Here is a 14,616-nt window from a genome sequence, read left to right on the forward strand (position 1 = left end):
ATTTCCATCTAATAATTTTGTTCTGATATTGTTAACAGGGAGACAGACAAATTAGGCTAAACAAATTACACCTCAGTCCTACTTAAGCTGAGGGAGGGGGGAATGACGTCCCTGAGTTTAGGGAGTTGTGTCCGCTCCCTCTCTCCCTTTCTCTCCCCTTCTCTCCCTTTCTCTCCCCTTCTCTCCCTTTCCGCTCCCTGCCGCGTGATGGCTAGGTGTCCCCCCAGCAAAACTCGTGGGAAGTTAATTACATGTTCGTCACTTGTTGCTTTGTCAGTCACTCAGTTGGGCAGGTGATCACTGAGCTGCCTGTCTCCGCCCCTGTGCACCTGGACGCATCGGAGAAATTAATCAACTACCTGACATAAACACCTGGACGATGAGGAGGCAAAAACATGAGCCGTCATCATCATATCATTATAAGTGTGACAAATATGCAAAAACACAAGCTGTCATCATTATAAGTAGATCATTATAAGTGTGAGAGATAAGATATGCAAAAACACAAGCTGCCATCATTATAAGTGTGAGATATGATATGCAAAAATACCAGCTGTCATCAATATATTATTATAACTATAAGTATAAAATGCAAAAATAACCGATGACATTATTGTATCATAAAACTTCAAACATGATATGCAAAAATACACGATATCATTATTATAAGTGTATCATTATAAGTATGATACGTATGATATGCAAAAATACACCATATCATTATTACAGGTATGGTGTCACTACAAGTATGATAAGTGTGATAGGTGTTCCAAAATATTACTGGTACGCTCATAAATTGTTAGTGTAAATCGGGGCAGAATTGGCAAGCATCCTCAAGAGTTGCAGTGGAGCTAGAGTGAGTTTTCTTTCTTTTTTTTTTTTTTTTTTGGATCAGGAAGGACCCAAAGACTCAGGATGTCGGTCAACTTTCTTTTTATTTTTTCTCTCCTTTTTTTTTTTAGAGATGATGAAGAGAGGAAGGAAAAATTTAATTAAAAAAATAATATAACGCAGCCCACACTGTCTTTAAACACGACTCATTACGAAAACTTATATGCCGAAAATGCGTGTCTTATTGTGTGTGATTACTGAGGTGAATGAATTATAGCTGATCGTAGAGAAGGGTTTGTGTCTCTTAAGTACAGATCAATCTCCTTGGTTACTAGTAGACTGACCCTCCAATCTGACTACACCTGGCCATCATCTAAGTTGGAAGGAGTTAGGAATCTCAATGTTAGAAAAAATCTTTGCGTCCACTGAGGATGGGAAGTAGGGGGAGGGAATTTCTAGTCTAGGCTAACATAGAATTCCAGAGCTGTTTCGACCATGAGAGGGTTAATATGTGGCCTAATATTACGTAGCCACATGGAGTATGAGGGGGGGGTATAAGGAATTAGTAGGTGGCAAGCAGGAAGGAGATGAAGAATAAGCGCTAATGGGCAAGAGGGCGAGCAGTGACAGGAGGAGAGTGGAAGCTGTCAACGCAACTCACAACTCCACTTCCCTCCACTTCTCTCCAGTGTTTCTCTCCACTTCCCTCCACTTCTCTCCAGTGTTTCTCTCCATTTCCCTCCACCCCTCTCCATCTTCACTGTTTCTCTCCCCTTCCTTCTACCTCCTGCACTTGCCACCACCTCCATTTCTCTCTACTTCTACAGTATTTGTCTTCATCAACGCATTATTACACCTCCACCACTTGCCTCCACCTCCACCTCCACCACTTCTTCCTACTATTTCCTTCCACTTTCCACCCTCACTATTTTCTCCACGTCTCTCCACCTCCACTAATTTCCTCCACCTCCACCTCCACCACTTCTTCCCATTATTTTCTTCCGCTTTCTCCCCATTATTTTCTCCACTTCTCTCCACCTCCACTATATTTCTTGCACCTCCACCTCCACTGAATTCTCCCACATCCACCTCACTATAATTCAGTCTCTCTAACCTCCACCTTCCACCTCACAGCCTCCTAAACCCTACATAATCATCACATCTAAACTCACTCTAACTAAAAACTCTATAATCCACGATCTCTATCACTCACAGCCACTATAACTCACCACTATAATCTCACACCCCTACTTAACACCCACAACATCTCTTTGTCTTTATAACTCCAAAGATTTCTAAGTTTCTATTACTCACACTATCTCTCTTATAATAACCTAGCATACTTCTATAACTTTGCTTCCTTATAACTACCGACAACTATAACTCACGCTGTCCCAATATCTTAATACACAACCCCTTCCTAACATCCAAATATCTATAACTCACTGCATAACTTCCAGCCTTCCAAACCCACAACTTATATAACTCACACCCGCCGCTTCGATAACCCACCTCATCCTAATAACTTAATTACCTTATCCATGCATTTATCTACATTTAATTACACTCATTATCCCCGGCTGTGTCTCCCTAATGCCTTGCTACGTGGGGATTTAGTGTGTTAATGAAGGCACTGTGACAGCGCTCTTGTCACGCTGGTTTCTCTGAGTCCCCCCTTTCCTGTTTTCTCTCGTTTTCTTTTCTATTTTCCTCCCTCACTCCTTCCCCTGTTATCTCTCTCTCTCTCTCTCTCTCTCTCTCTCTCTCTCTCTCTCTCTCTCTCTCTCTCTCTCTCTCTCCTGTATAAAATCGTCTGGAGTTAATCGGTAGTAGGGATAATGTGTGTGTGTGTGTGTGTGTGTGTGTGTGTGTGTGTGTGTGTATGTGTGACTTTTATTCCATAATCGAAGAAAAGAATATTTGCCGATTTAATTTTTCTACGCTACTGAAAAAAATCGTCCTAGGTTAAAAATACAATACCTTCTCTGCGTCATCGTAGTGAAAAGACTAATCCCAGACACTTCCTTGTCCCCCCCCCTTCGGATTATGCCTCCCCCTACACCCTGATCCCCTCCATCGCCACCTGAGTCCTCCCCCTCCCCCACCCACCTCTCTATCTCTTCCTTCTTCCCTTCCTTACTTCCTGCCTCCCTCCCTTCCAAGACCCCGCTGAATTCCTTCTTTCCTTCCTTCTCTCCTTTCTTCTTCCCTCTCTCACTCTTTCTCTTCCCTTTCTTCCTTCCTGCCTTCCTCCCCTCTCCCTCCCTTCCGTCATCCCTCCAGCCCTGTGAGCCTCTTCCTTCCTTTTTTCCTTACTTCCTTCTTCCCTCCCTCTCCTCCCCTCCGACTCTCCCTCCCCTCCCTTCTTACCTTTCTTAAGTCCTTCCTCTTTCTCTCTCCTTCCCTCCCCTCCGGTCCTTCCTTCCCTCCTTCCCTCTATCTCCCCCTCCGGTCCTTCCTTCCCTCCTTCCCTCTATCTCCCCCTCCTTCTCTTCCTTCCTTCTCTCCCTCTGTGCTCCTCTCTAAAGCCTCTCTTTCAGCTCCTTTCATATCTCAGACTCTCTTCCTCCTCTTGACTTTACTTTTTTCTTCACACCTGTCATCAGCTTTACTTTCTCTCTCTCTCTCTCTCTCTCTCTCTCTCTCTCTCTCTCTCTCTCTCTCATATACATTCCTACCCCCCTTAATAATTTTCCTTCTCATTTCCTCGCATTGGCCTCCCTTCCCTCCCAATCATCCTCATTTCCCTTGCCTCCTCCTATCTTCTCTCCCTGTGTCTCCTCCACTCTTTCTCCTCTCCCTTGGTCTCCTCTCCTCTCCTCTCCCCCCTATCTCCCTCCTCCTCACACATCTCACTCATCGCCTCCCATTCATTTCCTTTCCACAAAATATCACCTCTCTTCCTCCCCCTTTGATCCCCTATATAAAAGGACTTAGACTCCATTCTGTTCCTTCTCTTTGATTCCGTGTCTGGGAAGAGCCTCCTTCCTCCTATAATAAAGGCTTTAAAGAAATAATAGAATAATGATAATAATAATGATCATGATAACAACAACAATAATAATAATAATAATAATAATAACAAAAATGATAAAAATGAGAATGATGGCAATAATAATAACAACAACAATACTAATACTAATACTAATACTAATACTAATACTACTACTACTAATAATAATAATGATAATAATGTCGGTATCAATATCTAATTACTTAGTTACATGGGTAAGTAGGTACAGAGATAGATGGACAGATAGATAGATATATATATTCCTCTTGAACTGCAAAAACCTTGCTTGTAATTATTAGCTGTATTAAGACCTGTCACAAAAGTAAAAAATATTAAGAAAATATCAGTTATCATGTTGCATTTACCCCTCACTGGATGCGGCATTGGACAGGAACTAGCTAGACAGGTAGATGGACAGACAGACAGGTGAACATTTGTGGGAATTGTTAAAGCAGACAGTACTCGTTACTTTAACTAGGAGCTATGAAAAGAAAATCAAAGACAGACTAGATAGAAAAGAGAAATATCATCTTCCCCTTTTGGATTCTACTGATCATGGACTTTGAGCTTCCTGACTGCAGACCCAGTGAGTAATTATTAGTTTTATTAGTAGCTGTCACAGTGGAGGGCCTATCAGTGAGAGGAGGGAGTGAGGGGACGAGGGGAGGAAATGAGGGGAGGAAGGGAGGGGAGTAGGGGAAGGAAAGGGACGCTGTTACATTGTTTGATTGTGTTCTCCCCTCACTTGTTGATAGCTGATGAAGTCTCGCCTTGTCAACACACACATGCACATATCAACAAAGCACACACACACACACACACACACACGCACACACACACACACACACACATACAAGAACATATATGCGCAATACACACACACCTAAATACACAAGCACACACAAAAACATCCATGAAGACTACACACATATATAAATACACACACACACACACACACACACACACACACACACAACATCCCCACATATCCCCACATCCATCACAGTCCCACCAGCAAGGCAGAGAGAGGAGAGGTGTGGAAGGTGGAGTGTGGGTTAGGTGAAGTCAAATTAACCTTTCCTGAATTACCTGGATTAAGACGGATAGGGTAACTTGAGGTGGTAATCCTAGAGGAGGAGAAAGTTGGGTTGGGGAATTAGGGGACGCCCGTGGAGGAGAAAAAAGAAATTAAGAAGAGAGAAGGTTGAAAACTGGAGGAGGTGAAGTTTGGAAAATCGCTATAAAAAAAAAATAGCCTGCTCTCTCTCTCTCTCTCTCTCTCTCTCTCTCTCTCTCTCTCTCTCTCTCTCCTAAAGCTTATAAAACTTGTCTATTTAAGGTGAATTATAGGTTTTTACGACACTTGTTAAAAATAATGCAGTGTTAGGTCACGGAAGGCTTAGGGTAACTTTGTCTATTTCGATATTCTAGGTCAGAAGATTTTGTCATCATTATCATCATCATCATTAACCCTGCCCTACATCCATATCATCATCATCATCATCATCCTTTAACATTTACATCACCATCATCACTTAACATCCACATCACCAACAACATCATCATCACCACCACCACCACCATCATCATTATCCCCGTTCCCACCTTCCCTACCTTCCTTCTTACCTTTCTTAATTCCTTCTTCCCTCTCTCTCTCTCCTCCCCTTCGGTCCCTCCTTCCCTCCTTTCCTTCCTTCTTTCTTATCTTTCTTAGTTCCTTCATCCCTCTCTCTCCTCCCCTTCGGTCCCTCCTTCCTTCCTTCCTTCCTTCCTTCTCTCATCTTTCACCCTCCACATCGAACGCATTCCACTGAAAACTACACCCTCTCTAGCCACATTCCTTGACATTCCACCAATTGCATTCCCATAAAACTCCCACTTTGACCTCTAGCAACCAATCACAGTTCAATTACACATCCTTTACAGCAGTTCCCCTCTACACATCATCTGGTTCGCTGGAGGGGGGCGTAGGGAGAGAGGGAGGGGGGGTAAAGCGAAAAGAAGAGAAGGGGGAGATGAGAGGGAGAGAGTGAACTGGGGACGGGGGAGATGAGATGGGGGGAGACAAAAATATGGAGGGGAGTAAAATGAAAAGAAGAGAAGGGGGAGATGTAAGTTAGAGGGTGAAATGGGGAGATAAGATGGGGGAGAGAAGAACAGAATGAGGGACAGAAGACAGCAAGGTAGTGGAGGAACATGAAGAATTGAAATGCATCGGGGAGAATTTTTTTGATCACAGTTTTTTTTTTTTTTTTAATTGAAGAGTTGGACGAGAAGTTATATAAAAAAAAAAAAAAACACAGAAGAAAAAGATAACTACAGTAGGCTGGTTGGCGCATGCTAGGCAGTTCCTGTGAGTATACTAATAGAATAAGACAAGGCTAGTTATAAAGAAGGCTCTCCCCCACCCACCAAAGAAAAGAAAGTAAGAATCTATTTTAGCCTCACATCAAGAAGTCACCGTAAGAGAGACGAAAAAAAAAATCATCCAAGGTAACAAGTCCAAAATAAATTACGTCATTCCGCTGAAGAGGTTAATGGAAAAAAATAGAGTTTGGTTTAACCTCTTCCCCATGACTGATCTTTTCTGAATCTATTATTATTTGTGATAATGAAAAAAAAATATTATGACAAGAGCCTTTAGCGTATTGGCGAGAAAATGTTTGGGGTTGTGTGTGTGTGTGTGTGTGTGTGTGTGTGTGTGTGTGTGTGTGTGTGTGTGTGTGTGTGTGTGTGTGTGTGTGTGTGTGTTCCTTTTCAAATTTCAAAACACTTGGAGGAAAATTTTATCTATATTTATGTATCTTTTTACCTATATATGCCATCTATCTATTTATCTATTTATCTATCTATCTATCTATCTATCTATCTATCTATCTATCTATTTTTTGCAAGTCATGGAGCCAAAAATTAAAGTTACTATAGTGAAATTATAAATCAACCCAAAGTAGGCGACTGCACGGAACCATTATAATTTTTTGTTTCTTTTTTTTATATGACTTTTTCCGAAATTACGCAGCACCTCTTCCTCACCAGTTTATTTTCCAGTCTGAAATCCTGAAATTTGCTATTGATAAAGAGTATTGATATTAAAAAGGATGATAAAGATAATATAAGATTAAGGTGGAGTGAATCGCAAAGGAGAAGGATGTAACGACGCGCCCTGTACCCAACGAGAGTACAGTACGGTGTTACAGTGTACAGGAGGATGTACTCAAGAACAAAACGCCTTCTTGCAAGCCATTCACCTTTCCATTTAGAGCAACAAGACGTAATGGCAAGACAGGTGAGGCTCTACAGCTCCGTATCAGCATGAAGACTCGCTAATGGAGCCCTCAAAGGTCGCCCCTGGGGTTATTCTTAGGGGACAGCTTTAGATACGAAGACAGAGAGTTTACGGAAAAAGTGTGCAGAGAAAGATGCAGAGATTGAAACAGAGGACCGAGAGAGAGAGAGATAGGTAGATAGATAGATGGAGAGAGACAGATAGAGGGTGAAGAGAAAGAGCGCAGAGAGAGACAGAGGGTGAAAAATGCAGTGACAGAAGATTCTGAGACAGACAGACAGAGGATTTAGTGGCAGAGGGTGTATGAAAGACAGAGTGTAAAAGAGAGAGAGAGGGTGTAGAAAGAGAGGATGTAAGAGAGAGAGAGAGAGGGGGAGAGAGAGAGAGAGAGAGAGAGAGAGAGAGAGAGAGAGAGAGAGAGAGAGAGAGAGAGAGGGGGAGAGAGAGAGAGTAGATGAGCCTGTAGGAAGGGTCACAATAAGATGCATAATCGTGTAGAGGAAAAGTGAATGGAGGCTGAATGGAGGGAGAGAGTGGGACACTATGGGGGGGAAGAATGGTGCCATAGAAAGCGTAATGGGGGAGTATGGAAGGGATGGACAATGGGAGTTAATTCACCCTTGTGCAGTCCATCATCATCATCATCATTATCATCATTATCATTATTATATCTCAGAAATTTTTGTTATTATCGTGCTGTGTTTAGAGGTCATTAGCCTAAAGGAATTCGCTATCATCATCATCATCATCATCATCACCATCGTCATCACCATCGTCATCGTCATCATCATCATCAGCAGCAGGAGCACCATCGTCATCATCTTTGTCATCACCATCGTCATCATCATCATCATCATCATCAGTAGTTAAGAGAAGTTATCGGTGTTGCAGGTCAGTAGGTGAGAGAGAGAGTACGAGAGTGAGAAAGCGTGTTGCATTAGAGAGAGTGAGAGAGTGACGGGGGGAGGGGTATTGTGGGAGGGAGGGAGAGAGAGATGGAGGGAAATCTTAAGAGGGGAGAGAATATTGTGGAGGGAGGAGTGCCTAATGGAGAGAGGAAGGGAGGGAACGAAGGAAATTTTGAGAGAGAGAGAGAGAGAGAGAGAGAGAGAGAGAGAGAGAGAGAGAGAGGAAAGAGAAAGTAAGAATGGATAAAGGTAGTGAAGAAGTGAGAGTTGTAAGGGGGAGGGAAATGGGGGCAGTGGAAGAAAACAGGAAGAAAGTGTTGTCTTGGAGAGAGAAGGAAGGAATGAGGAAAGAGAGAGGAGGTGAAAAGGCACAGGGAGAAAAAATTGAAAGGAACGAGAGAGAGAGAGAGAGAGAGAGAGAGAGAGAGAAAGAGAGAGAGAGAGAGAGAAAGAGAGAGAGAGAGAGAGAAAGAGAGAGAGAGAGAGAGAAAGAGAGAGAGAGAGAGAGTAGTGTAAGAGAGTTGTAATGCTCGTTCCATGTTCCAGACGCGTGACAGTCGCCCTGGAATGTTAAGATACGGCTGGAAAAACACCTGAGCCAATTTAAGGATATATTTACTATGAGCGTAAATTGTGTAAAAAAATATCTGTTTACATTTTTGTCCCCACTCATAAAGCAACTATACACTCCTCTTCCAAAACCAGAGTAAATATTTAAATGTTTTTTGCTTTTTCTTTATATATTTACAAGAGAACCAAAAATCTTCTGATTTTAAGTTGTGTATTGCGTATTTTTATTTTTTTCTTCATTTATACAGCCACCATATACTTCGCACATACAGACTAAAGTATTTTTTTTTTAATGCAAGGAACAAGGAACCAAAGACCAGAAACCCGCAAGATTGTTCCCTCAAAAAATAAAAATAACTAATAATAAATACAAAATAACAGAGCAGTATTCAAGATCCGTTCATTTCGGGATGCCTGAACACATTCCATTCTTTTAACATTACCTCCGTCTTCGTTTATACAATTATCTTACACGTCAAAGCCAAACCATTTTAACTTCAGTTGTCTCTAAGATTTTGCGTTTGTATTTTTCTCTTCACTCATAAAACTTCCAAATACTTCACAACCAAATTTTCGTGGAGTTGAGATTATTAGTATCTGTTAATTCTTTTGTCCTCATTCATTCAGCTTCTATATCCTTATCAACAAAACAGATGTGAATGATCAAAGAAAGACGAATATTAAAATTGTTTCTGATAACCGTAAACCTTGATGAAGATTTAATCATCATGGTAATACAGTCAAGTTCATCAATAAAGTCGAGCTCAGATGGGACGAGAGAGGTAAAGATATTAAGTAATGAAAGTTGGCTTAATCTGCACCTCTTTTCAAAACGCCACACATGTCCAAGTTTATCTACATTGCTACGTCTAATTTATCAGTCCTTTTGATACTACCACCAAGTCTTATTGATATTTGGAGAGACCTCTGGCAATTAGGAGGCTGATAATCTCCTTCAAACTCCTTTACTGAAATTTATGACCCTATGCATAGTCCTCATATTTCAAAGTAGGATTTCTCAAAGTGGAAGGCACAGTACCAATATTTTTGCGATAATTTCCAAAGTATATAACGAAGATGGAACATGTCTGGCCTCCCTGTATGACTGCTAACTGCGCTCTGTAACGTGGGATGCAGGCTAACTATACGTAATAACCACAGGCTTTCCATACGTGATCAACAAATCTAGGGGTTTTGCAGTCCACTTTGCAACTTAGGGTTAAAGCATACCATCTTTATTGCTATATTTTTACTTCTAACTGACGATTAATTCGGAAGGAAACCTAAAATTATTACCAAGAGGCTTTTTTGTTTAATATTCTTGCTGCGATTTTACTCAGCATGGAGACACCAATAAAGGATTTAGTGCCGTAAAGTCTAGATATTTCTACTACTACTCTACACTTTTCACTCTAACTTGGCCTAAAATTGCCATCTCTCCGTCTTGAATGCTGAGCGGTAACCAGAGATGAATACGAGAATGTGATCATAGTCACGAAGAGGTGCTGTGGCAATGATGCAAGAGCCAGAGTATCATCATGTGAATTTGCCTCTCTATAATCTTGTTTTTATTTTTTCTTGAAACAAACATCTTACGTGATTCTAGCCTTTGGTTCCTTTTTCTTTCCATTAAAGAAAAATAAACAGCAAAAAGACAAAGACCTGGGCCAAGTTAAGATAAAATGACTATAGATGCTTGTGTTCAGCTTTGGATTTCTGCAACTGAAGATGTTGCAAAGAATCATCAAATATTTTCTCTCTCTTCCCCACAGACTGACGATAAAGGCTAAGTGTCCAATGGAGCTTCGAAATTTCCCCCTGGATAAGCAGTCCTGCCCTCTTGTTATCAGCAGCTGTAAGTTACTCTCTCTCTCTCTCTCTCTAACACACCAGTAACAAAGACCAATTTATTCCATTTATTGCAATTAAACTAACGAATGAGGAGCCTACATGTGGTGACCCTGTGCACTCTGGGTGGAGCATATGCGGCGTCCACTCGGGAACCAAACCTCCTCATATATCCCTGCACCTCGCCGTGGGAAGGGCCCTGGTCCGACCATGGTGAGGCGCTCTATTCACTCTAACTTGGTGAAAAATTGTCTGTCTGTCTGTCTGTCTGTGTTTCCTCTCACTCTGGCTTTTTTTTTTTTTTTTAATAATTCCTTGATTTTCCTGTAAATTTCACGATGCCTAAAAAAAAAAAAAAAAATGATAATGTTGCTATGGCGATTTAGGAATGATATTATTTTTTTTATATATATATTTATATTTATATATATATATATTTATATATATATATATATATATATATATATATATATATATATATATTTTTTTCTTAATATCACTAAGTACGAGAAACCATAGGTCACCTTTTTTGCCTACTTTTTCTTTCATCGTTTTTGATACTCTGCTTCTACTTTCACCTTCTATTTTTATATATCTTTTCTCTTTCTTTTTAGCTTTAACTCTTCTACAGCTACAAACACAGCTAACTTTTTTATCTATCCTTTTCTATCTGTGTTCTTGTTTTTGTTCTTCTTTCTTTTTAATCCTTCTCATCTCCTTCTATGACTCTCTCTTCCACATTTTTTTTTCTTCTCTTAGTTTTTAATATTCTCTCTCTCTCTCTCTCTCTCTCTCTCTCTCTCTCTCTCCTCACCTCTTTTCTTCTTTTATATTATATTCTACTTCAAAAACCCTTCTCCTTCTCTCCACAGACGCATACACTGAGAAAGACGTGAAATTCGTATGGGACAAGAAGCTGGTAAATTTCGTACCTGGAATGGCGCTCAGTCAGTTCGAAATTATCAACACGAAATGCACGAATTATTCAGTCAGGTGGCGGGCAGGTAAAGGTATGGAAAAATTAATTTATTCAGTACTCTTTTCACTCTAAATTGGTGTAAAATTTTCTGTATGTTTCTCTGTCTCTCTTTGTCTCTCACCCTCTCTCTCTCTCTCTCTCTCTCTCTCTCTCTCTCTCTCTCTTTCAAATTCCCGAACAAGATGAATAAAATCGTCTTGAAGCAGCGAGAAAGTAAATTAACGTCTCCAGATCAAAGATGAGTCCTGATCTTTTTTCTCAATATCCAGCACACCAGGAAGGAAAAATGCTCATTGTTATACGGATTACAATAAGGGTGGACGCTAATTAACTTTCCACCTGTGTTGCAAGACGTGAAGGTGAATGATTGCAACGATACTCAATTTCCTGAAGGTGCTATTGTCTCCTGCTATCGTCCTCGCTTCCCTCCACCAAAAAAATGCACGCAGTCCTTTCATAGTCCCCCTTCAGCATCACGGACATTCTCTTTAGTCACCCCTCTCCTTACACCTTTGATTCCTCATTTTCTTTACCTGCATTTCCCTCCCCTTCCCTTTTCCACTGAACTCTGTATGAATCTATTCCCATTCCATATTAGTTGTCTTTATTATTATTTTCTTCTCTCAGTCATATTATTTCTCTTCTCTTCATATTACCTGACAGTCATTCCTTATTACTGGGAAGCATGCATTGGTTAGATAAAAGATCTGTCGTTGAAAGGACGCGAGTTCAACCCTCAGTTTGGGCAGAGAGCAATTTTGTAAGCACAGTGGTGGTGATACCAGTGGTGTAAGGGTGGTGTGTTGGTTTGGTGTGGTGGTGATGGTGTAGTGATGTAATGGTGGTGTAGGGGTGTGGTGGTGATGGTGTGTTGTGGTGGTGACTGTGGTGGTGATGGTGTGGTGGAGGTAAAGGACCCAGACAAGAGGAAGGGGAGTCAAGGACGGGTCAGTAAGAGTACCCCAGTGGTCCTTGACTGTCCACAAAGTTCCTCTCCCCTAGGCCACTTCCTGCTGCTTAAGCCTGACACTTTCCTCCCACGTCTGGCACTTCCCTCTGACCTTTTTCTCCTACGTCTGACACTTTCCTCCCACCTCTGACACTTTATTCCCACGTCTGGCACTTCCTTCCACGTCTGACACTTTCCCTCCGCGTCTGACACTTTCCTCTAACGCCTGACATTCTCCCATCCCATCCCTGCTCCTCCATCTTCCACTCTTCCATCCCTCCCTTCTCTTTTACCATCCTCTCTTCCGTCTCTCCTTCCACCCTCTCCATCCCTCTTTCTCTTTCAGATTCCACTCTTGCATCACTCTCTCTCCTTCCACACTTCCATCTCTCCATCCCCTCTCTTCCACCTTCCACTCTACCGTCCCTCCCTCCTCCCCGAGCTAGCACTCTTCCATTCCACACTTCATCATGGCTCCACCTTCCTCCTATCATCCATTCTCTGCCATGAGTTTATCTTCTCCCCGATCTTCTCCAACTTCCTCTCAGGCTGCCATTTTCGGCTTCGTCTGTCAACTCTCCGCTTTTCTCGATGTATGCCACTATGCTTTCTCGTTTTTTCCACTCTACATTTCGTATTAGTTTGAAATCCGCGTGAAAAATTGCAGTCTATTTAGCATTTTTTCCTGTTTCTTTTATTTTCATCTTATTTTTCTCACAAAAAGAGCAAGTATCATGTTTCGGTGTGTATGAAATAAGGGTAAACAGCGGAATAAAACATTTTCTGTAAAATATTTAAGAGTGCCATAAGAAATATCGTTTTCTTCTATGTTTCCTTTAGAGAAAATGATTTTTTGAAGGAAACCTTAAATAATGTTCTCTCACACTGGATATTGGTTTAGTGCTGGAGAGGGACGCCGTCATGTGGTGGCACCGCTATAACCAGGCGGCTCAACTGCCTGGTTATACAAACGTCCCTCATCTATTTCTCTATCCCCTAAACGGAAGATGGTAGACAGTCCCCCGGGGTCACATTTTAGATGAACCTGAGACTGTAAGTACTGCTACCTCGTACACAGTATTTTGATTTAAATATTTATTGTTACTTTTAACATAACCCAAACTTACTACAGTACCCAAACACGCAACTTCCTCTCTCCTTCCTACTTGATGGTAAGTTCTAGATCGGCCTTAGATGAATTAGCAAGATTTAGTCCCGTTCTTGGTTGTGTATTCATCTTTCCACCACCCAGCAGGTGTGTATTCTGTCCTACGCCTGACCTTCAGCCTCTGTCTCTCACCTTCCCTTCAATTTTGGTCAAATTTCTGATGCATTTTTCACATTTTTCTTTGGTTTTCCGCCGTTATCCATCATCTCCCGCCTCTGTTTTGCCTCTCATCTTCCCCTCACGCCCCCGACAGGCATGTACTCAGCCCTACGCGTCAACTTCAACCTGTCTCGCAGTGCTGGGTATTTTCTCATCCAGGTTTATGTGCCATGTATTCTCATCGTGGTGCTCTCCTGGGTCTCCTTCTGGATCAACAGGGAAGCTACCAGTGATCGAGTCGGCCTGGGTAAGAGAATATTTGCTGGGTTTTGCTGGGTTCTACTGGGTTCATTCCTCCCCAGATTTCAGCGTACAACAGTTCGTCATACAATTGTTTTTTTTTATTATGAATTTAGAATATTTGTAATCTAGTTTTTTTTTTTTTTAATTAGTTTTTCGTTCCTTTATTCATCATCTACTTTAAAAATGATAGGACTAAGTTAGGCATAAATACCATTTGGTTAAGTTAGGCTAATTACCTCCGCCAACGAAACTTAATGGAGATTGTATTCACTTGTGTCTGTTTGTCTGTATGCGGAGGGATGCACTCTGATTGCTTTCTGGTTTACTGATGTTTCTCTCTCTCTCTCTCTCTCTCTCTCTCTCTCTCTCTCTCTCTCTCATTTTCTTTATCTCCCCCCAGGCATCACCACCGTGCTCACCCTCTCCACCATTAGCCTCGACACCCGGACTGATTTGCCAAAGGTCCACTATGCAACAGCACTGGACTGGTTTATTCTCATGAGTTTCGGATACTGCATTGCCACACTACTGCAGTTCGCTGGGGTACACTTCTTTACTAAGGTGAGTGGAGATAGATAGATAGATAGATTGATAGATAGATAGATAGATAAACAGACTGGGTTGATGTCATGAGTTTTGGATATTGCAGTGCCATAGAACTG

The 14,616-nt window shown here is 41.5% G+C and overlaps 1 protein-coding gene across 1 annotated transcript in view; it reads left to right on the forward strand.

Annotated features, from left to right (window-relative positions):
• The window catches only part of LOC145416485 (gamma-aminobutyric acid receptor subunit alpha-2), a 59,491-nt gene that overhangs the window by 30,282 nt on the left and 14,593 nt on the right, over positions 1 to 14,616 (forward strand). Inside the window, exons 4-7 of the mRNA XM_080285442.1 lie at positions 10,381 to 10,463; positions 11,329 to 11,466; positions 13,806 to 13,958; positions 14,355 to 14,515. Coding sequence (XP_080141568.1) covers positions 10,381 to 10,463; positions 11,329 to 11,466; positions 13,806 to 13,958; positions 14,355 to 14,515 — 535 coding nt within the window. The remainder of the gene's footprint in view (positions 1 to 10,380; positions 10,464 to 11,328; positions 11,467 to 13,805; positions 13,959 to 14,354; positions 14,516 to 14,616) is intronic.

Source organism: Coenobita brevimanus, chromosome 106 (assembly GCF_032717465.1).
Source record: "Coenobita brevimanus isolate Jiangsu-jjx chromosome 106, ASM3271746v2, whole genome shotgun sequence".
Taxonomy (NCBI): domain Eukaryota; kingdom Metazoa; phylum Arthropoda; class Malacostraca; order Decapoda; family Coenobitidae; genus Coenobita; species Coenobita brevimanus.